Source organism: Coregonus lavaretus (assembly GCF_964263955.1).
Source record: "Coregonus lavaretus genome assembly, chromosome: 2".
Taxonomy (NCBI): Eukaryota; Metazoa; Chordata; class Actinopteri; order Salmoniformes; family Salmonidae; genus Coregonus; species Coregonus lavaretus.
The window spans coordinates 49774800-49798840 of NC_139989.1; the positions used below are offsets into that span (position 1 = coordinate 49774800).

At 41.5% G+C, this 24041-nt stretch overlaps 1 protein-coding gene across 1 annotated transcript in view; it reads right to left on the reverse strand.

The window, feature by feature from the left end:
• Positions 1-3063: 3063 nt before the first annotated feature.
• LOC311144160 (protein shisa-6-like) overlaps positions 3064-24041 on the reverse strand; it is a gene marked incomplete at both ends in the record, with an annotated part of 59470 nt that continues 38492 nt past the window's right edge. Inside the window, 4 exons of the mRNA XM_084180153.1 lie at positions 3064-3692; positions 8400-8567; positions 9507-9527; positions 10669-10734. Of these exons, the coding sequence (XP_084036279.1) occupies positions 3064-3692; positions 8400-8567; positions 9507-9527; positions 10669-10734 (884 nt within the window). The remainder of the gene's footprint in view (positions 3693-8399; positions 8568-9506; positions 9528-10668; positions 10735-24041) is intronic.

Consider the following 24041-nt stretch of genomic DNA (forward strand, 5'->3'; position numbering starts at 1 on the left):
TAACTACGTTTTGTAACTTAACCTGGAGGTCCATAGTATTATATCTATGGGGTATATGCTAATTTGATGTTGAAATGTTTAGGTTTATACATTTATTAGACTATCAAGCCAGTTGTATAATTCCATATATAAAGTATATGTGGGTTATGGTTCTCTGTCATTCTTTAGAAACAGTTAGTCAAATGTTTATACCCCAGCCATGAAAAAACATAATACCAATATTACCAATTCACTCTCTAATTCGTGAATGTTGTATAAATGAAAATGTGAAAAAATTCCCAGACTCCATATTTACTAAACTGATTATTGGTTTATACAATACACATGGGATGTGCTTTAATAATTCATTTGTAAACAAAAACATTTGCACAGGAACAGTCATATACTGCTTGCTTTGAAGCTTTTTAAATTAGTCCTCCATTGTTTGTGCAACAAAGACACAAAGGAATTTTCATTCATACCACATTGACACATAAAAATACAAGCTTAATAAATGGAATACTTGCAACAAAAGCAAAACAGTGCTTTTACAGCAGATAGAACATGGGACGCAACAACTTAACAGCACATTAGTCTCAGAACTAACTGCCAAAACTGAGCTCTAGCCTCATGTGTGTGGGAAAAGCTTCTTGTGGACAATATCATTGACTGACTGGAAAGTAAAACCGGAGCTCTGTAATGGGGTGGATGTATTTGAGCCAGACAGATGGTTGCTTAGAGACCTGTCTGTAAGATTCCGGTGGTCTGACATCAGTACAACACAGTGTTGTAGCTCTAACAGTGCCACCATAGCATCCCATGTCAGAGTCAGGGCCATCAAATGTCATTTTTTAATTGCTCTGACATAGCTACAAAAATAAAAAATCACAGGGCTATAAAACTACCATTCCAGCTTGACAAGGACTATGAAACTCCATATTGCACCATTAAGTTGATTTTTTTTTACTCTGGCCTTAACTTGAACTTCAAAAGAAATTACATTTTAGTTGCTATCCTCTCAATATCTTAGCTGATACAGGGGCTTGAAACTAGTGTAATAATTGCTCTTAATATTTCAAGTGCATCAATTTCTACTGTGTCTACATTGCATGTGAACATACAGTATAGTATAGCTAATCATATAATGATATAAGCATATTATTTACTAAGAAAAATTGCAATGTTAGCCTCTGTTGTAATGACAAATTCTAAGCAAAAGTAAGTCTTGAATATGGACACACTGCACAAGTTGTAACAACATTATGCAATGGATACCAAAGCTCTTAACATTTAAGGTAGTACACCAGTGACAACGTTTGAAATTGCCAATGACCAGCACATTTCTATTACAACATCTCTACAGTAAATGTCTAAATACCCATTTCCATGACTCAGGTTTTTACAATAATCTTTGGACTTTCTTGTTAACTGAAGAGATAGTTGAAAAGTAAAAGCTACTACAAAAAATGTACTTTGATGTGTCTGTTACTCTATAAGTATAAGAGGACACAGTGGGAGTCCACAAGGAAGTCTGTATTAATCGAAAAAAGTAGAAGATTTTTTAAATTATCCTGTGATGTACATTTTATATTCTAGTTTATTATGTTTTTTGCTTAAAACAATCACTTAATTTGCTTATTTTCAAAGAGCGTGTTGTTAATTTAAGATTATCATCCTTGTCAAATTTGTGCCCTACAGATTCTGAGGTATATCTCCGACACTGATTCTGTCCTTGGCTTCTGTACTGCTGGTAAATCATCCATGATAAAAAATGACATACACAGCTGGTTACGGATCAACACGTTAGACACAATACATAAAAAAAAGCGTGATTGTACAGTTAAGAACATGAGTATGGGATTCCACACAATAAGGCATTGCTTTAATGAAAACATCTGGACAAAAAATTCACAGTTTTAATCCTTGCTTAGCTAGTGATTATAATGATGTCCTCTTTGTCGATTGTTTCAGGTACGTCAACACACCTGCAACAATGTAACCATTGTAAACACATACCAACAACTATTATTCTACAACTCTGACGAATGCAGTCAAATATACAACAATACTTTATATCAAAATGAAAGCAGCTTTTCCGAACTCAAAACAAAATGGAGGTCATCCACTTGGATTATATAGTGAGGGAATGAATGCAGAAAATTAAGCTATTGAAAGAAGCATTAGTTTACATGTTCACCTGTGGAGTAGTGTGTCTACAGTCTAAAGCTGCCAATTAACAGTGGCATGAGGTTGATTCAACCCTAGCCATATACAATCATCCTACAAGCACAGTTACAAAAATATACACACATACTCACACACATTATTGTACACATTTGTTAGTATCAAGTATTTGTTCAGGGGTTGGACTAATCTGAAATTGTGATCTTTAATTGTGAAAGACTGTAGACTCTTGGGTAGAAACTCAACAATTCCACTTGGCCAGCTCTTCTCATTTAGTGTATAATGCTGCTAATATAGCCTATTTACAATCATTTATGCAACGGAAATTGACACTATATCCACTAATAAGCTGATATGTGCTGGCCGTTACAAAAAATTAAGAATAAATCAACAGAGAAAACCCCCCATTAATTGTGCTTTTTAACCCACAAATCCACTTCATCATTGAAATGGGAACAATTTCGAGAGGCACCTCTTGAAGTTCTAACACCAGTTAAGTTCAATAAGAATCTCTAAAGCTATAACAAGGACTGAAAATACAAATAGTAAATATATGTATATATTTATAAAGTTGATCCAGTACCTTTCCAATTCCCCTTTTTAAAAAATATTGTCTTCTTACGGATAACCTCTGACAAAAAGCATTTCTTATGTGTCAACGTGCAAAGCCCTTATGTTGCCCTATAGAGAAAAGTACAGATGTCTTTGTGGTTGTTGATTCTAGTTGTGATAATCCAAATCTGAATGAAACGGAGAGCTTGAGCTGAAAGCAAGAAGAGTTAGTTGTTGGCTACTTTGAAAAGAAGACCTATGGTGAGGTTGCACACCTCTGGAAGTTTCTGCTGTTTTCAGCTGTTGACAGTCTGTTGACACAGGAATCCTTGGCCAGCCACCCTCTCGTTAAACAGTTACCTCATTCTTACTGGCCGTGCGGTACTGGTTGTTGTGCTGGTGGCCTGGGATGTGCTGCAGATGGTCCACCGTGTGTGTCCGTCGCGAGGCAAACTGCTGCCTCTTGTTGGTGGTCGGGTGGTTGACGGTGAGCGTGTTGTATGAGTCGTTGATGGTAGTGGGATGGGAGTGCATCTTTTGCATCTTAGCGTAGCGCTCGCTTCGGTCCATGACAGGTGTGGTGGGCACAAAGTTGATGTCTACATGGGACATGGCCCGCGACATGGCCTTCTCCCGGAAGTTGGAGCGCCGCAGCGACAGCATCTTGTCCGGCGAGAGCAGGGGGTCCTGGGACTGGAGGCGGTCTGCGGATAGCAGCTGCTCCTCTGAGAGGATGCGGCTGCCGTAGGAAGACACGCCCATGTTGTAGGCTGAGAGGCCGTAGCCGTGGCGTGGGGTCCTCTCTGGGGACAGCACATGGTCCTGGGACATGGCCCTCTGGACGCGGTGAGGCCGCTGACGCTGCTGCTGGTGGGGCTCTGCGTTCAGCTTCACCATGTGGGGCGGCTGCAGAGTCTGCCGACCTGCCAAGTCTTGGTGTCGCTTCCGCATGTAGTACTCATCTACATCCTTATCACCTGAGTGGGAAAGGAGGGAGGGGGAGGAGAGAGGGGGAGGGGGAGGAGAAACATTACACTATATAAATAATGATTCTATACCTCCTCCTGAGTGGATCAGCTCAGCAGTTCTACTGTGACAACTCCTACAATTCCCTTTTGATAATGATTGCATTTTCTGTCGTTATGTTTTCACGGGAGAAGGCAGGGGCTCTCTTGTGTCACAATAATTCCACTCCTGTTCTGGTGTGGAAAGGACTATACAGTGATGGAAAAAAGTATTTGATCCCCTGCTGATTTTGTACGTTTGCCCACTGACAAAGAAATGATCAGTCTATAATTTTAATGGTAGGTTTATTTGATCAGTGAGAGAGAGAATAACAACAAAGAAATCCAGAAAAACGCATGTCAAAAATGTTATACATTGATTTGCATTTTAATGAGGGAAATAAGTATTTGACCCCCTCTCAATCAGAAAGATTTCTGGCTCCCAGGTGTCTTTTATACAGGTAACGAGCTGAGATTAGGAGCACACTCTTAAAGGGAGTGCTCCTAATCTCAGCTTGTTACCTGTATAAAAGACACCTGTCCACAGAAGCAATCAATCAATCAGATTCCAAACTCTCCACCATGGCCAAGACCAAAGAGCTCTCCAAGGATGTCAGGGACAAGATTGTAGACCTACACAAGGCTGGAATGGGCTACAAGACCATCGCCAAGCAGCTTGGTGAGAAGGTGACAACAGTTGGTGCGATTATTCGCAAATGGAAGAAACACAAAAGAACTGTCCATCTCCCTCGGCCTGTGCTCCATGCAAGATCTCACCTCGTGGAGTTGCAATGATCATGAGAACGGTGAGGAATCAGCCCAGAACTACACGGGAGGATCTTGTCAATGATCTCAAGTCAGCTGGGACCATAGTCACCAAGAAAACAATTGGTAACACACTACGCCATGAAGGACTGAAATCCTGCAGCACCCGCAAGGTCCCCCTGCTCAAGAAAGCACATATACAGGGCCGTCTGAAGTTTGCCAATGAACATCTGAATGATTCAGAGGAGAACTGGGTGAACGTGTTGTGGTCAGATGAGACCAAAATCGAGTTCTTTGGCATCAACTCTACTCGCCGTGTTTGGAGGAGGAGGAATGCTGCCTATGACCCCAAGAACACCATCCCCACGTCAAACATGGAGGTGGAAACATTATGCTTTGGGGGTGTTTTTCTGCTAAGGGGACAGGACAACTTCACCGCATCAAAGGGACGATGGACGGGGCCATGTACCGTCAAATCTTGGGTGAGAACCTCCTTCCCTCAGCCAGGGCATTGAAAATGGGTCGTGGATGGGTATTCCAGCATGACAATGACCCAAAACACACGGCCAAGGCAACAAAGGAGTGGCTCAAGAAGAAGCACATTAAGGTCCTGGAGTGGCCTAGCCAGTCTCCAGACCTTAATCCCATAGAAAATCTGTGGAGGGAGCTGAAGGTTCGAGTTGCCAAACGTCAGCCTCGAAACCTTAATGACTTGGAGAAGATCTGCAAAGAGGAGTGGGACAAAATCCCTCCTGAGATGTGTGCAAACCTGGTGGCCAACTACAAGAAACGTCTGACCTCTGTGATTGCCAACAAGTCATGTTTTGCAGAGGGGTCAAATACTTATTTCCCTCATTAAAATGCAAATCAATTTATAACATTTTTGACATGCGTTTTTCTGGATTTTTGTTGTTGTTATTCTGTCTCTCACTGTTCAAATAAACCTACCATTAAAATTATAGACTGATCATTTCTTTGTCAGTGGGCAAACGTACAAAATCAGCAGGGGATCAAATACTTTTTTCCCTCACTGTAAGCCTGCCACGAGGCAAAACAATCAGTGATGTGAGTGTGGCACTGCAGGGTAGCCAGTGGTTTGACTGCCAATAGCAGAGGGGCTCTACAGCGAGTTCTAACACTCTCCTAATGTTAAAGTCATTACATCTGCATGAGAAAAGCGGCGGGCTCCTCTCAAATGACTTTCAAACAGGCTTTTAGACTGGCTAGGCCTGGCGACATCAGATTGATGCACCCTGAAACTACTATCACTAACTGTCATCTCTGGGGGGGTAGATACCTCAGTAGATAATATCCCAGGGCCTCAAGAACACACAGAGTTGGTCTGAAAATGTTGGGACAATACTGCGCGTGACTGAGATTTAGATGATAAGGATTTTGTTTTGGTATGGACATTTCAACCCTCCTCCTTGGATAGATGCCACGCCTGGATAGAGAAGGTCACCTTTTTTTCTCTCCATAAGGATAGGTTGCCCACAATCGACAGGGCATGTCCCTTAGCTTAAATTAAGTGCCTCTTCGTTGCCAAGAGTTATAGGGATTAGGGTTCAGTTTATCCTAAGCCTATAGATCTAAGATTTAGAATTGCATTGAAAATACTATGCCATGTTGAAATAGGGGTTGATTTCATGTTCAGAGACATTTCCATCAACTCTCCTCTCATGCTTTAATCAATTTCAATTTGACATTTTAACTGCTGTTAAAAATGTTAGGCCTTTTGTAAATAATTCACATAGGGCTTTGTATTTCCTTCCTTTTTACTTTTATGTTAAAGAAATATATGCTGGGTTCATTTCTTTACTACTGCGGATAAGACGTTGCACTTTAACTTGCGTTCAATTTTGAGAGGGCAAGGGGTCTCAAAGGTGAGGTGAAACCACAAACATCCCAACTTGCTAGCCGTGGCTAACTGACTAGGTATCCCCTTTCCCTTTCCTTACCCTTAAATAAACTAAAGTCTCCACTCTCCCAGATTAAATTCAATATGGCGAGTATATTCATCTGTGGTAGCTATTGATCCCAATACGCCATCATCCGGCTCAGACGGAGCAGTAATCACATAATGCAGATACACTTGTAAAAAACATGTGAAACATCAATTATAAAGGGATCTTTAGAGGGAATTAAGATAAGCCGTGGTAAGAGAAAGGGGCCCATAATAATATCATTTAGCTTTTTGCTTGGCATGAGGATTAAAGGGGCTCTGTTGTTCTGACGAGTGTTCTAATGCCTTTTAAGTTGATTACAGAAGGAAGGAGAAGACCGAGCCAAATACAATTCCTACTGCCCCATCCCCTCCCTTCCCCTCCACTCGCTGGCTCCTTGGAGGGTCTGAGCAGGTTATTTTAGAGTAGTGTCCTCCATCTCCGGCTCCCTCCAGTCCTATCTGACGGACAGGGGAGAACGAAGGAGGAGGAGGAGGAGGTATCACACACAGACTACAGTATGTGCATTTAGAATCACAAATGAACCATATTAATTAGATTTTCGTCGTCATCTCTCCAGATGGTTTCATTAAAAAAGCAACTCATTATATACGTTTTTGGCATTTTTCCAAAGCCTCTCTCATTGCACAAAGCCACAGCATCTATCAGAGGTATGAGGGAACTTTCCTCTCAGAAGAGCTGTCACTGTACTGTAGGTAGGTAGAGAACTTAAAATGATTCACTTTTCTGACAAATACTTTAGGGTTTATGGGTCCCAGCTCAAACGGAGAGTCTTTTTTTGTTTAATTGGATTCCTCTCTGTGATTTCAGTGTGTTTACAACGCCCTATGAAAATAAGAGAAGAACCCTTGGTTTGATAAGGGAGATACACAATCGACGATCTAAAGGCATGTACCATACTATGAAACAGACTATGAAGGGAGTTTAAATTGGTGCATAACATGTATGAGATTATTCATTTTTTCATCAAGGTTATGCAATCCTTGGATTACTTCATGGTCTTCTATCTACCCACTGGGCACAGACATCAATTCAACATCTATTCCACGTTGGTTCAACGTAATTTCATTGAATTGACGTGGAAACAACGTTGATTAAACCAGTGTGTGCCCAGTGGGTAATGTGTCTATTGAGCAGCACTAGATGAAGAAGCAGTACAACTCATTGCTGAATATAGACAATTCAGATGTTATCAATGTTGTCCACATCACAGGTTTAGTCACATTGATTCTCTGTGTCCACACTAAGCATGACATACAAGCATGCACTAGAATACCACCCCCTTATTTTAATACAGCACTATTGAACATTCGAGCAGGAAGGAACTAATGCTTTTGCATGACACATGCAACGCAACCAACCACAGGATACTAGAGGAGGAGCATATTGTAGATCATGCAGCTCTCATAGGGGATATGGAGAATGGTGAAAGTCAAGCCATCATGCAGAGGAAGTATAATGACAATAATCGGGCTGACCCAGATCTCATCTCAGAGACATTAGTCCCATCTTGTTGGCATCTAGACACATGTGGGTATGGAGAAATGGCTGTTAATATGTCATTACCAGACATTAGCACCATGACATGGGCCACAGATGGAGCCAAATTACATGACAATTAGATGTCAGTCAATGGTCGATAGATGGGGACAATGGGGCTGAATCTAGTGGCTTTAACATGTGCTTCTGCGTTTCAAGAAACCCATCTCACACACAGAGATGTCATCCTATGGATTCAGCTCATAACCCCATTGACATTTTGCTCATGACTTATGTTTGCATCCCTGTAATAGGCATCCATACAGGGATACTATTGCATCACAGTACTTGAATGCAATGTGTACTTGAACGCAATGTGCTAAGATCAACCTTTTCTCCCCCCTGTGTACTGGCAGGGTCCAGGCAGGAGATCAAGCAAACACGATGGTGTATGTAATGAAAGACCACCTACTTAATTTGTGGAGAGAGGAGTATTTACTTAAGTCAGCTTTGCTCATTGCCGCCAGCTCGTAGTTGGGAGGCAGGTGGGTGAGGTTCTGGAAGGAGCGTGAGAAGGACATGTCCAGGTCGTACGGCTCTGTCTGTGAGGTCAGGATGTTGTTCATGCGATGGGGCTTCTCTACAGGGGAGACAGGAGAGATTGACGCAGTGCAATCAGGCTACAATCAGACAGCCGACAGTCTGGAGGATGCCACACAGAGGGGCTCGTACACAGGGGGTCTTCACTGGGGGAGACAGGGGGATACAGAGTGTAGAGGTGAAGAGGGTGTGTGGGTGCGGTAGGGGTATGTGGGTGAGGATAGATTAAGTGGGGACTGCTATGTTCGACTCTTCTAACCTGGATTTAACATGATTTTGCGACTGCGAGTGCACTTGCCACGCTGGCTGTCGCTAGTATGTGTGGCGCCATTGCGGGTGGCTATGCTGCCAGCCTGGCTGGTGTGGCCGTGGTTATGTGGGACAAGTGGTCATGGCGCAGGCAGCTGGAGCATTAGCAGCGGTAGGGTGGGGTGTGGTGATGCCAATGCTCTGAGGTGCTGGACAGCGGTGGCAAGTTTAAAAATAGAGCTGGGTGACTACTGTGGCCGAGAGGACAGGGACACACAACACCAAGGACCATGTGGAACAGAAGTGAGGCATTCCATGAGTGGGAGAGAGAGACAGAGTGAAAGAGAGTGTGAGTGTGAGCAAGAAAAGATGGAAGTAAAGAGAGTAGAATGTGTATTTTGTGTAACGAAGGTCCGGTTCTGAAGCGTTACCACAGATCTTAATGAGATTCTACCATTGCAAACATTGTGTGCGAGCTAACCCAACAAAGAGAGATACTGGAGAGAGAGAAAGAGAGCAGAAGAGAGTGAGAAAGTAAGTGAAAGAGTTTGGTGTGTCAACTCTGGTTCATTCAGTCTGCACTAAAAGGAAGAGTGATCCCCCGCCTTGACCCCAGTGATATACAAGACGTCACTGTCACAACAAGAGGTGGACATCTACAGTACAGTACAGTATGTAAAAGAGAAAGGTGAATACACATGTACAGCAGGTGTATATGCGTATTACTTACCATGTCTCATTTGTCTGTGGGCTACATAACAAATCCAAGTAAGAGAAAATGGATCAGTACAATAACAAACATTATTCATAGTATGTATTTATAACCAAACCAATGTGTCTGACATTTTCTTTTTCAAATCAATTGAAAGTCTACACTAATTATAATGATCATACTAGTCAAATAATGTGATCAGATTCCTATGTATTGGGGCCATTCTCAATAGTAGCTCTTCATAATCAGCTCTGGTTTGATCCACCTTGAAAGCTATCCTTTGGTGTCTGTGTTGGAGAGATCTATCTACTTATGGCTACTTTCAAAAGTCCCTTTGCCTTTGAAAATGTTGGCCTCAAAACATACAATTGGAAAACTATCTTGACAGGAGGTTGGAGTCCACAGCTCCACTGATGTTGAAACATATAGTGTAGCGTGGTGTAGTGTTTCAGTGCAGACCTCTCAGTGTGAAAATCCTAAAATATTAACTTTGTTCTTGGCCTATTATGTAGGATAGAGAGGCATCTAGCAACAATGCACAAATAGCTTTTCTCTCTGAACTCATGGTGTTTCACTGCATTGTTAGAGCTGTGACCACTCAGTAATTTCATGCTAAAAAGCATCTCTCTTTTCATAGAAAATCTAATTGAGGAAAATAGATAGGGCACAATATAAGTAATTTAAGTTTTTCAATAACTTGAGTAAGCCATACAGATTCTATTATCATTCATTTTCCACAAGTCCCCGTTTCATTTGCTATCTAAGCTATTCATTTCCCGTCAAGAAAAATTGTTTTGTCCTCGCTTGAATTCTAAAAAAGAATATTTTGACTTATTTCCAATTTAGTCAAAGTTCATGTGTCATGTTGGAGCTGCTAAAACCATGCATTCAAGAAATCAATATGACCTAATCCTCCCTCAACTTTGTTGGGGTAAATGAAGGCATCTTTGTAGCATACCAAAGAGCCACTATGTGTTGGGTGGCACTATAATCTCACACTTAAAAGGGCATGGTTAGTATCCATAATGTACATTCCATCTACCATATCTCTCTACAGAGGGTTAGTTACTATCTATTTTTTTTATTACTCATTGGAAACAGGGAAATATTAGCAACCAACCACAAAGCAATCTTATATATACTGTACTTATGTGAACATGCAAACCTTAAATATCCTTACCAATTTTAGGTGTGTGGGCCTGGGTAAGATCCAGGTGACTATGTTGATAATCATGTTGGTGATTGCCTATTGGGAAAACAATGAAAAGTTTAGGTTTGGAAATCAAATTAAACATTACCATAGATTCACATTATGTGCATTTCATGTCAAATAAATGGCTGTTAATACATGACAATATTGTCACCTTTTCCCTCATTTTTGTGATCATTGACTCTTGTAAAGCAGGCTGACTGGACACCTCTGTGAATTATCTTTACATAAACCTATGTCCCATTGACAGACATTTTAGTAAACTTATTTTGTGTTTCTAAATCCAAAGTATGAGATCTGTCCAGAGATAGCAGTGGTGTGCTTTGATATCTGACTGATGATTTATGGGATTGTGTGCACCTTTACTCTACTACAGAGTCCACAGTTTTCACATTTTAAGGCAGGCATTTTGTGCTATTCTCTTTTGAGCACTGAAGAATGAGGTAAGACAGATTTAATGAGAATCGTCAACTTCCTGACAGCTGTGGGACTTCATGTCATGTGAGGGAGTGAATATGTTCCCTTTATTCAATTAGGTCTAGTTGGTCAATGTAGAGCACATATTCTCCTCTACTACAGCAGCAGACGCAGGACATGCATATTTGAACACTGTACCTTATTTGCATTTAAACAAATTAATGGATCATCCTATAAGAACCCTAAACACAAAAGAAACTCAAATAAAGTGTGAACTCTTTAGAATGTTTAACGTGAAGTGACAGGAGAGCATCTCCATGATGTAAGAAAAGCAGTTGCTTTCTTTCCATTACTGTGACTTGCTAATGGAGAGTTGTGACAGTTACAAAAGAGATGTGTGGCAACACACTGAGACACAAGCCTTAATTTCATCTTCTGCTCTTTGGATAAGTAGCTGGAACTACGCATACATTTTGCAGGGAAAATGTCTTCCTGTTGGAGAGATTTATGTCAAAGCAATCAGCACAGTAGGGTAGAGTACCTTGTTAAACTGGATTTTACCACAGTTTTAAAGGAATAGCCTTTTAGAAAAAATACAGTGGAGTAGAACAACAACCAACGGACAACAACATCATCCAATTAAGCCAACTTAAATGGCAATGTACCGGTATTCCAAATCCCAATATCCTTTACGGACATAAAACAAGATTTGTGCCCAATCCCCCTTTACACCATGGCTGTATTGCCCTGTTCAATCACCCTGCTTTGATCAAGGGACCAATTACACAATCTTCAGATGGCTGAGCTAAACTAACCCGCTTTGAGCTTGCCAGGCAAAAAGCTTTGGAAAATAAGAGGTTCTCTGCTATCTCCCTATTTGCACAAACTGTCCACCCTTAGGGAAAAATCAGGCCGTCCCAGAAACGTGTTGGAATACTTCAGGTTTCTAAAGGTTGTTAAAAAACTGATTGGAGTGACTGCTCCTATATTTGCTTTCCTATTGTATTTCCTTTGGCTTGTACATGAACGTTGTTAAGAGCACATGATGTACTAATATACGTATTCCGTTTTTCTAATACAGTATGTGGATCCATTTTGTATTCCATCACCATTGATTATCTTCTCAGAGCGTACCTCCTACAGTTGCATGCCTTAAAAAGTTAAGCAAATGAGAAAAACCGCAGATGCTGTTCTTTGCTGAAGAACACCCCCATCATGTTGTTGTGTGTAAGGTGGTGGGAAGATGTCATGCCCCAGGACTCCCATAGTCTACCCACCACTATGTAAATGCATCAACCCATGAATCAGATGTACAGTAGATATTGTGAAGTGAAGTCACACGACTCTCAGAAATTCAGAGGTGTCCAGTCATTTGATTCCAGTCTGTAACGTGTCCAGAAACAACTGCCTGCAGGGCTCTGGTGCATAGAAATAATAATTAATAGGCTTTGAACCTCTAAACCTGGCAATTTGACTGGTAAACTCATGGGTACACATGCCCACCCCATTATGCCATCATTGACTTGAATGGGAATGCCCATTCTATTCATTCTTATTTCTATGCTCTGGAGCGCGTCAGTGGAGGAACTTTGGGAGAATTTGAAATAATTAATGCCATAAAACAGTAGTGTTGGAGCTATACACATCTGCACTTCAAGTTTAGTCTATCTACTGTAATAGAGCTCATTTGGATCGGCTTTGGTGTGTGAAAGTCTTCATCCAGACTTGACAGGTCAATGCTTTACTTGATATCAATAATTGTTCGCATTTTATCCATTATGAGTCCACATTGTACTTCGTCATAACCCTCAAACTGATATCTCTGGTTATTATAATGAATAAACATTGTTATTACATAGGAACTACATACATACTACATATCTAATGTATTAACATCACCTCAACATGTCAAACATGCTTGGTTGAACATAATGCAGGCATTTTGAGCGCCACTGAGTGAAAACCCTTCCAGCTTCCAGTGTCTGGACAAGACAGAGGGGATCCCACTGTTACCCAGATCCATTTTAAAAGCCTCACTCTGCCTCTGTCAGTGAAACCTGATGGAGCGCCTGTAACGATGAGAGCCCACGCCGTGTCATTACCCTGGCAGTGTGTAAAGTGCCATGTGGGCCCTGCAGGGTGGCTGGCTGGCTGGGGCTGAGGCTCACCTCACCTCATCTCTCCCCTTCACACCCTGTGGTGGTAGAGGGAGGGACAGGAGCCTGCTGGGGCAGACAATGCACTGCAAGAACCTACCATCAACCTCCCATCAACACAGACAGGTTCTGCATGGATATGGGTTTGTATCGATATGCGCTGTGACCAGAGCTCTTCACACATTCAGAAGAAATCAGGGACTTCTAATTGTCAACTTCAAGATGACTAACTGCATCCCTGTGCTTCAAAGAAAGAATATTAGTCACTCTACAGACAAAACAACAATAAAGCTCAGAAGAGAAGACAAAACAATATTGTGAGAGTAAACCTCACTTCATGTGGCACATGTCATGAGGCACAATGAAAGATGACACTTTGAACAGGTTGCAAGGCATGCCTGGATACATCACTGTTGCTTTAAGAAACACTGAGACACATGAGGTTGAACTAACGCTGGTCTATAATTGTATCTGCCCTACATTGACAAATCTGTAGGGGGGTCAGGACATTTTTCATCCAGCTCATCTGCCAATGCCATCACACAGTCTGTTAGTTTTCTGCATCACATACTGCAAAGAGATCCCACTGATAAAGCAAACGCATAGTGTAAAAAAACATATTGGGAGAGACATATAAAAACCAACAGTTACATGACATAAACCAAAAACATGTTGCAACTTTACCAAACCTCCTCCGGTCGCCTGAAGTTTGTTGATCTCGTGAGTTGCTAACAAGGATAAGCACAGATTTATCTGATGTCTCCTTCAATTTGAAAGAAGTAACATCATTCAAAGCTGCCTTTATCCGTGCCTTAGCATCTTATCATCTTCTTGAAGGATCCAAGTTGCAAAACCTGGAATCATGTAGGAGTCCTAGGAGAGAAGCCTACAGTATCCACTTGCAAAAACAGCACTCTGTATAGATTGGATATGAAACTTCAAAAAGCCCAAAAAAACAAAATAAAAATAAAACTGCAATTATAATGCCTAAACAACAGAGTCACATGAAATGAATAGATGGGATTGGCTCAGTACTAATTGAAAGGTTATTTTCAAATTCTGAAAAGAAAAGCATGAAGCTCAAAGACACAGAATTCGCCATTGAGCTCTACGAGTTAAGTGGTAATCCAGAACCGACCAAATGTTTGGCATACAGGAACATTTCTCCCATAACCTTCTACAGAAAAGATTTGAGGATCACAGACAAATATCAGCCTTTTGCACACCCTTTCTATGGCTGTTTCTATTGCTAACAGATGTCTATAATAAAGAGCTCTCATATTCATTCAATAAGCCATATTTAAGAATGCTCAACAACCAAATTCATTTAATTTTCAGTGACGCTAATTAAAAATAAAAGGAGTTGGTTTTTCATGCAAAAATCCTACCGAATACAAATTATCAATTAATTTCCCTTTTAATTTCCCTTTCTCTACTTTTTGTTTGAATAATTACTTTCTATGTTTTCCCGGAATTATGTTTGTATTTTCAGCATAAGGCAATTGTTAATGGGAGAGGTGATGAAACATTTTAATGAAGGAGAAATGCCAGGCTTTGTGAAGACACCACAAACTGGAAAAATTACAACTGAAATCCGTTAATGACTTTGCAATTATGAGCTCGGGTTGACTGGGCACTGGCATTTAATCACAAAGGTATGGAATGCAAAGTGTAAACGTTTACACGTTTCAGTAAAATGTTCTTTCATTTAGCTCGGCTAATTTGATTTCACCCACAAAAAGTCCACATTTTGAAGAGACAAAGTCGTGCAGTCATGTGTAGCTAAGGTAGACCGGTAAACAACATTGAGCGTGAGTATTGAAGACTTTGCCTAGGCTTTAGCTCAGAGGGTATAATACCCAGTCAGTCACACATGCACTTTGTAAGTCTTATTCAAATGGAAGGCACTGCTTCCTATATGATCCCCATCTGCTGTACAATTCCAATTGAAAAAATCCAGGGGTGGACAGGAGGTTTTCAAAGCAAGTTATTCCTTGATATGGAGCATTTAGAGTGGCTGCCCTGCTCCTAAGATCTCTGAACACCTCTACTGCAGCTTTGTGGTGTAAGGTCCATCTATTACATTGACAGATCTGTGTCTCTCTGACTGTGTGAGGCTCTGAAGCTCTCTGACAATCCTCCCATTCCTCAGAGAGGCCAATGAAAGCGGGTTGAGAGGGCTGGTCTAGCGTTCCACATGACGTCGTCCCATCATGGGCCCCTGGGAATGAAGCTCTTTGATCCATTTCCATCTATTCTGTATCGCCTTCCCTACCGACTCCTGACTGTCTTAGGCTGAGCTGAAACATGCTCTGGTGGCATGCTGCTTCCAGTCAACTGGAGGCTTAAGCCTTCCTCTCCCCTTCAGCCTGACCTTGTGACTCATGTACAGGAAATCCCATCTAACACTGAGCCCTGGACTGGAGGGAATCACATCTAACACTGAGCCCTGGACTGGAGGGAATCACATCTAACACTGAGCTCTGGACTGGAGGGAATCACATCTAACACTGAGCCCTGGACTGGAGGGAATCACAACTAACACTGAGCCCTGAACTGGAGGGAATCACATCTAACACTGAGCCCTGGACTGGAGGGAATCACATCTAACACTGAGCTCTGGACTGGAGGGAATCACATCTAACACTGAGCCCTGGACTGGAGGGAATCACAACTAACACTGAGCCCTGAACTGGAGGGAATCACATCTTACACTGAGCCCTGGACTGGAGGGAATCAGGGGTCATGTTGTATTCTAGACGCAGTGGACAAACACTCTCAGTTAAAGGTATGAAAAGAGGGTATAAAAAGCTTGAAAAGGTCTCAAAATATGGCAGATTATCTTTCTCGTTCCGCCTAGGTAAGGCTTGCTTTGGTGTCAAAATTCTTGAATGAGGAACGTAGATATGGTTACTAGTGTAAAATATTGATTTGTTTAGCAGAATGGCTTTAAAACTGCACTTTAAGAGCAACGTGGAGGTTTTAGCCCTCTTAGTAAAAATAGTATTCGGTCACCTTGACACTCCACGATAAAGGATAATGATATGCCATCAATGCCCAACTGTTTGACAATTACTTATAGAATCTCTTAGCAGGAAGCTTTGTGTTATTTTACAACCTTTTCAGGGAGTGAAAGATGACTTGGCTCAGTATCCCTTTGTTTATCAGTCGCTTCATCTCACTTTCATGTCCCAGCCTTTCAGACGATGGCTGGCCTCTTTTCCTACCCAACCCAATTTCTTATCCAGCCCCCCTGCGAGTAACCAATCCTGCAACAATCAATCCACGAGATGAGTAGACGAGGTGATTGTATCTATTTACATAATGACTGTGATAGATACTAGTCCTACAGAGTTAAGCTTGTTTATCGTGGCCAAGTATCTGCATGAATTGTTTGCTGTTCATCTTGTTATCCCGTCTTCAAAATATTTACCTCGTATCTCCCATCTAAAGTTCGCTAATGAAATGATCGCTCACAGCCCGCAAACATTTGGGGACGATGATGATGCTAATTAATAGTCATTGGAGCAGTGAGGCGCTACGTGTGACGTGTTGCGATGGATAACATTTGTCTCCTAGCATTTATTAAGACACTTATGATTAATGCTGTGCTGTCCTATGATAGGGTGAGAGCCAGAGCTGCAGCCCCAGACTTCAAGTGATGGAGAGAAGGCCACACTTGAGCGCCGCTTGAGAATATATGGACCACATTGATTAGTAATCTTTCCATGTGCCTTCGCCCATAATGATGAGCACACTTCTAAGTATCTCAGATTAACAGTGTCTGCAATCGGCACTCCAGCGCAGTTATGCCCACATTAATTACAGATCCTGAACACTGGCAGGATTGGAGAGGCTTTTTTGGAAAGTGGTGCGTCTCCCTTTAATTAGCATACTAGGGAAATAATTGCTGCCATATGCCTGTCCCCCATGCTACCGTGGCGGGTGGTGGCACAATGCGCCACAGCTCATCTGGCATTCCACGTCCCACGGTCAACCTTCTATCCCCATGCTTTCTAAATGTACAACCACAGAAACCTGGCATCACAAGGCACTTATTAGTGTGCATACATCAAGGTGATAACTATTGGCTACTATCGGCTCGTAGAGGTGGCTCATTAATTGACTTGTTTTGTGGAGATTGTGTTTGTTTGGGTGTCCAGTGTTCTACCCAGTAACCCCTTCTCTGAGGCTGTGTTGAGGAGTGACAACTAATTAAATAACAGCGGAGTAGCTGTGAGAAACAAACAGGCCTTGTAACTGTTTAAATATCTAACCACTCCTCTCCTCACTACAGTTCCTTTAATCACTATACATACACTACCAGTCAAAAGTTTGGACACACCTACTCATTCAAGGGTTTTTCTTTAATTTTACTATTTTTTACATTGTAGAATAATAGTGAAGAAATCAAAACTATGAAATAACACATATGGAATAACCAAAAAAGTGTTAAACAATATATTTTATATTTGAGATTCTTCAAATAGCCACCCTTTGCCTTGATGTCAGCTTTGCACACTCTTGGCATTCTCTCAACCAACTTCACGAGGTAGTCACCTGGAATGCATTTCAATTAACAGGTGTGCCTTCTTAAAAGTTAATTTGTGGAATGTCTTTCGTTCTTAATGCGTTTGAGCCAATCAGTTGTGTTGTGACAAGGTAGGGGGGTATACAGAAGATAGCCCTATTTGGTAAAAGACCAAGGCCATATTGTGGCAAGAACAGCTCAAATAAGCAAAGAGAAACGACAGTCAATCAATACTTTAAGACATGAAGGTCAGTCAATACGGAAAATGTGAAGAACTTTGAAAGTTTCTTCAAGTGTAGTCGTAAAAACCATCAAGCGCTATGATGAAACTAGCTCTCATGAGGACCGCCACAGGAATGGAAGACCCAGAGTTACCTCTGCAGCAGAGGATAAGTTCATTAGAGTTACCAGCCTCAGAAATTGCAGCCCAAATAAATGCTTCACAGAGTTCAAGTCACAGACACATCTCAACATCAACTGTTCAGAGGGGACTGTGTGAATCAGGCCTTCATGGTCGAATTGCTGCAAAGAAACCACTATTAAAGGACACCAATAAGAAGAAGAGACCTGCTTGGGCCAAGAAACATGAGCAATGGACATTAGACCGGTGGAAATGTGTCGTTTGGTCTGGAGTCCATATTGGAGATTTTTGTCTTTGTGAGACGCGGTGTGGGTGAAAGGATGATCCCCGCATGTGTAGTTCCCACCGTAAAGGAGGAGGTGTGATGGTGTGGGGGTGCTTTGCTGGTGACACTGTCTGTGATTTATTTAGAATTCAAGGCCCACCTAACCAGCATGGCTACCACATCATTCTGCAGCGATATGCCATCCCATCTGGTTTGGGCTTAGTGGGACTATCATTTTTTTTTCAACAGGACAATGACCTAACACACCTTCAGGTTGTGTAAGTGCTATTTGACCAATAAGGAGAGTGATGGAGTGCTGCATCAGATGATCTGACCTCCTCAATCCCCCGACCTCAACCCAATTGAGATGGTTTGGGATGAGTTGGAGGGCAGAGTGAAGGAAAAGCAGTCAACAAGTGCTCAGCATATGTGGGAACTCCTTCAAGACTGTTGGAAAAGCATTCCAGGTGAAGCTGGTTGAGAGAATGCCAAGAGTGTGCAAAGCTGTCATCAAGGCAAAGGGTGGCTATTTGAAGAATCTCAAATATAACAATTATTTTGATTTGTTTAACATTGTTTTGTTTACTACATGATTCCATATGTGTTATTTAATAGTTTTGATGTCTTCACTATTATTCTACAATGTAGAAAATAGTAAAAATAAAGAAAAACCCTTGAATGAGTAGGTGTGTCCAAACTTTTGACTGGTACTGTATATTCATTCACCTGTTCTCCTTACCAATGGGGAGGCAGAGAGACAGAAAGGGAGAATCTGTTTCTCAAAATATGATATTGAAGAGATGGAGATGGAAGTGATTTAATCAGTGGTGGATTATATTAGAGGGAGAAACATTGCTAGATGGCACTGGGAGATATTGATCAAACGTAGAGAAATGCAGTGATGTTTTTAGGGGCTTTCACACCAGACTGGTAGGATACGAACTGATTCCATCCACATAGTTCCCTATCATGGAACATTGTCCTTTTTGTTTTCATAGGACTGTATTAGTCTAAAATCTAACTAGCATAACATAAGAGAAGATGGCACGTCAGGAAGGAAGTGAAGTATTAGAAGACATTGAGCATTTGATGGAGGTCAGGGAAGAGAGGTGAGGTCCTTAGGTTGAGGCTTATCTAAATGTATGCATGTTGAAGCCGAGATGTTGATGGACAGACAATATTTCCAAGGGAAAGAGGAAAATACAGGTCCTGCCAGTTTGAGAGTGAGTCGAGGGAGGGGGGTTAAAAATATTAGCTTTCATGACATGGGAGAGCGTATCATGAGAACACTTTTATTCTGAAATGTGAAAGGTTCAATCAAAAAAGCTGAGATGAGAAAAGGGACAAGAGGACATGAGGGAGATGAGGGATAGGAGAGAGAGAGGCTAGAGAAATGATGAGAAGGAAGGCGGAGTGCATGAAAGAGACTGATGTGGGTGGACGGCTGTGCATCGCAGCAGAGGAGAGTTGACAGGATCAGAGAGGAGAGAGGTGAGGGGGGTGAGGGGAGTCAGAAGGGTGAAATTTACCAAAGACATATGGTGAAGGGAGCAGGAAATGACTAGACAAAGAGAATCAGAAATGTTTGTGGCGGAAAAGGGAAGCCAAGTCAATCAGCAGTATAAGGAGACATTCATAGAGAAGCTAAAGACAATTTAGGTTGATGGTAAAATGCCAAAAGGGGAATAAATTGAGCATATGCTTGCTGTCTGCTAAGGGGGATGAAGAGAGGAGAGGATGAAATGTGATCTGATTGTGAAGGAAGCATAAATACTAATGTCTACATGTCTCTGAATGGAGTATTCACACAATAAAAATGATGTGAAACCTTGTAATTTATTTTGATAAGACCACAACCCTCTAGCTATAGTCATAATCTATATTATGCTTATGTCAGTTCACAAACAGCAGTTAATGTGATTGACATCAATGATTAGCAGTCAGTCTCCAATATTGCTTAGTTCTGTTCTTGGTCATAATACTTAAACATTGTCTGAAAAGGATCAACATTTCTCACACCAAAACCCCAGAGAATCCTCATCTCTTTGTGAGAATCAGTGAATCGAGCATTCTCTGTTATTGTCTCCTTTAGTAATGGCATTTCTATGATCACCACATCCCCCCTGCAACCTTCTTTTCTTCTTCAGGAGAGCCTGAGTCAGATACCTGATGTGGCGACTCAATGGGAAAATCAAAAAGCAAAGTGTCCCTAAAAGCATTTCTGAGAGGCTTTTTCACCACCAATTGAGCCAGACATCCATCACAAAACAATTCTGTATGATGTTTTGTGAGATTGCAGCTATTTAAATAATGTTCTTGAAAATATAAAGGTACCTCTATGATGAGCGTAGGTTTAAGCGTTAAATTAAACTTATAAATGTGGCAGTACACCATTTTCAGCAATGCCTATGAGCTACGACAATCCATACTTACTCATCACACATAATTATCTGCATCCCTATCTCTACCTGAAAGGAACACTGGGAGACCCCAAAGTGCTCAGTAGCCCTTTCCACTCACAGCCCCTGCCATCCCATATACGGGTTGAAAATGGCACATTTTGTCATTGATAAGCGCTTAAATTGGAACGCAGAGGCTGTACAGTAACATTCTGCATTGCTTGCTGTTTGGGGGTTTTAGGTTGGGTTTCTGTATAGCACTTTGTGACATCTGCTGATGTAAAAAGGGCTTTATAAATCAATTTGATAGAACATTTGATTGACTATACATGACGTCAGAGCTCAAGTTCTCCGCTTCACGGGTTTTGACTGACAGCCGTTAGGGAAAGGGAAGGGGGATACCTAGTCAGTTGCACAACCTTCGCATTTAACCCAACCCCTATGAATCAGAGAGTTGCAGGGGGCTGCCTTAATTGACATCATCGGCAACCGGGGAGCAGTTGTTGTGGGGGTTAACTGCCTTGGTCAAGGGCAGAACGGCAGATTTTTGCGTCTTGACGGCTCGGGATTCGAACAAGCAACTGATTACTGTCCCAACATTCTAACCGCTAGGCTACCTGTCACCCCAAGTTATAAACTTGAGCACAGCGCACAACAAGAAGATGCCCCCATCCCTCCCACTAATTGGACTACTTTTGTACATTGTTGTTTGAGTGAGGGAAATGCTGTAAATTGAGAGGAGTCAATGTGTTCTGAAAGATGAGATATTGAGGATTATAATAAATACTGCTTTGATGTCATACAAGCAAACAACACACCCATGAGTCCAAATGTGCACTTCACATTTCCATATTTGAAAACTCATGTAATTTACAGTATCAGCGTTTATGATCGCTATGTTTGATCCACACCCACTGGGCACAGACGTCAATTCAACGTCTATTCCACATTTCATTGAAATGACGTGGAAACAAAGTTGATTCAACCAGTGTGTGCCCAGTGGCCAGTTACAAGGATGAAACGTTATAGCCTGGGTTTTCCTGAACAGAATAAGCCTATGTTTGTCATATTGTGAAGACAATTAGCCACGGAACACACACTTCAATTCACTCATGACTCCATTCTATGCACACCAAAATTACAATATTTTTGTCTGAAGTACTATTTGAAAGCCTAACATTGTAAGATCTATTTTATAACTTAGCTAGCCATGTTGGCATTAGAATAAGCTTTCAAATGATGCGCACCTGACCCAGATTGAGATTTATAATGGAACGTTTTTGGATTGTGTAAACAACAACAGTAATTGTGTGATGGTGGGGACGTGGGGCTGTGTCCTAAGAAAAACACTACAAGTGTGCTTGCTTCAGTTCCTCAATGGCAAAGCTAGGAGAGCTAAAAAATGCACCTTATAGTTGAAGGCTCTTCCCTTGTCATAAAAGTGCATTAAAATTACTTAGGAAATGTGCACAGTTTGGAGAGGTGTGTGGGCACTTGGAGACACCAGTTAGACCTCTCCCTCAAACCCTTGTAATTGTTTTTTTTTCTGATCTTGCACCTACTCCAAAATGTCAATAAATATTCTTATTATGTTACTGAATGTATCCAGAGTATTTTCAGATTTCGATATTGACAAATGCTGTGAAAACTATAGCTAATGTAAAATGCACATAAAATCAACAGTGTAATGTTTGGATTCAGTCTTGTGTCAGGTGAACTGTTGTGTCCTAACCTTTGGTCTGATAACTTCCCCATGATCTCCAAAGTGTTCTCTTTAAATTGCTACCATGGTCATGTATATACTTTGTATAGTTTTTCTGTTAGAAACATTTGAATTTGTCCCTATCCATATAGGCCAATTTCCACGCGTGTTAAGGGTTAACCACACGTATAGAAGAAATCAAACAATTTGAGGGAGCGGTTTGTTTTGAGCTATGACGTGTTTAGGAAGGCATCAAACTGCAGGGTAATTGAAGTATTCGCTATCTCTACACTGCTCTTGTTGTCTTCCGTCTGAAGACTTCTGCTGTCAATATGCCTGCACAGGTCAAATGTTGCTCTTCTCTTTCATGTCTCTCTTTCTTTCTCTCTCTCTTTCTCTCTCTTCCTCCAACCAGACACCTCAGCTCTTTAATTAGACAACAGGAAGAGATCATTTCACTGTGCCCTTTCAAGGCTGCCTGTTTCAAGATGTCCCTGAAAAACCAATTTCCACTGAAAAGAGACCATGCTCAGCAAGGTAGTTTTCAGACTGTTTACAGAAAGTATAGGTCTGTAGCTAATATGTTTTGATCAGAGAGAGATAAAGGGTGCTGTAAATCTGTGTTAATAGAACATTACACCTCATCGAGCTGTGAGATGACTTTGAGCACAGACTGTATGGGCTGAAATGGCTTGAGGGCATAGGGTTTTGGAGACGAAAGCACCCCTATGACTATGAGTGGGATGATTTTACAGATATATTCCTCAAAGGGCAGAATGACATCAGCCTACTCTCAGAGTCTCATATTTCCACCACACTCCTTTTTGCCCATTTTGTGGTGTAAGGCAAATCTATCCATTGGTTTTGTGGGTTATGACTCCTCTGAGATGAATAGTAAACAGGCATAAAATGACTATGATCTATCTGGTCCTTCAATCTCATAGCTGTGCTGTCTGCTCCTGTCTTAGAACTCAGAACACAATGTACTAAGTGGAACTTGGGGGAAAACAAAGAACTGCCTGTTGAGTCAGTCTTACACACAGCATGTCTCATACGGTACAGTACACACCACTCCACCCACCAGTGTGTTTAAATTACATAGCTGACACTCCACACCTGTCAGGACTTCTAAACAGTCAAAGGAGGCGATGTAAACCCAATTACAAAAGGGCTACACTGTCCCGTGTAGCTCAGTTGGTAGAGCATGGCGTTTGCAATGCCAGGGTTGTGGGTTCGATTCCCACGGGGGGCCAGTATACAAATAAATAAATAATGTATGCACTCACTAACTGTAAGTCGCTCTGGATTAGAGCGTCTGCTAAATGACTAAAATGTAAATGTCTTCAGCAACTTTTCAGAAACGCTGATCATAAGTGTGTTAGAGATAATGGGTCTCTTTAAGAACTGAACTGGCTGACACCTCCCTCTCTGCTGACTCCATTAAAAATCTATTGTCAGACTAAACAATCGACGGCAGATATGGAAATTCATCATTCACTTCCCCGTTTGGGA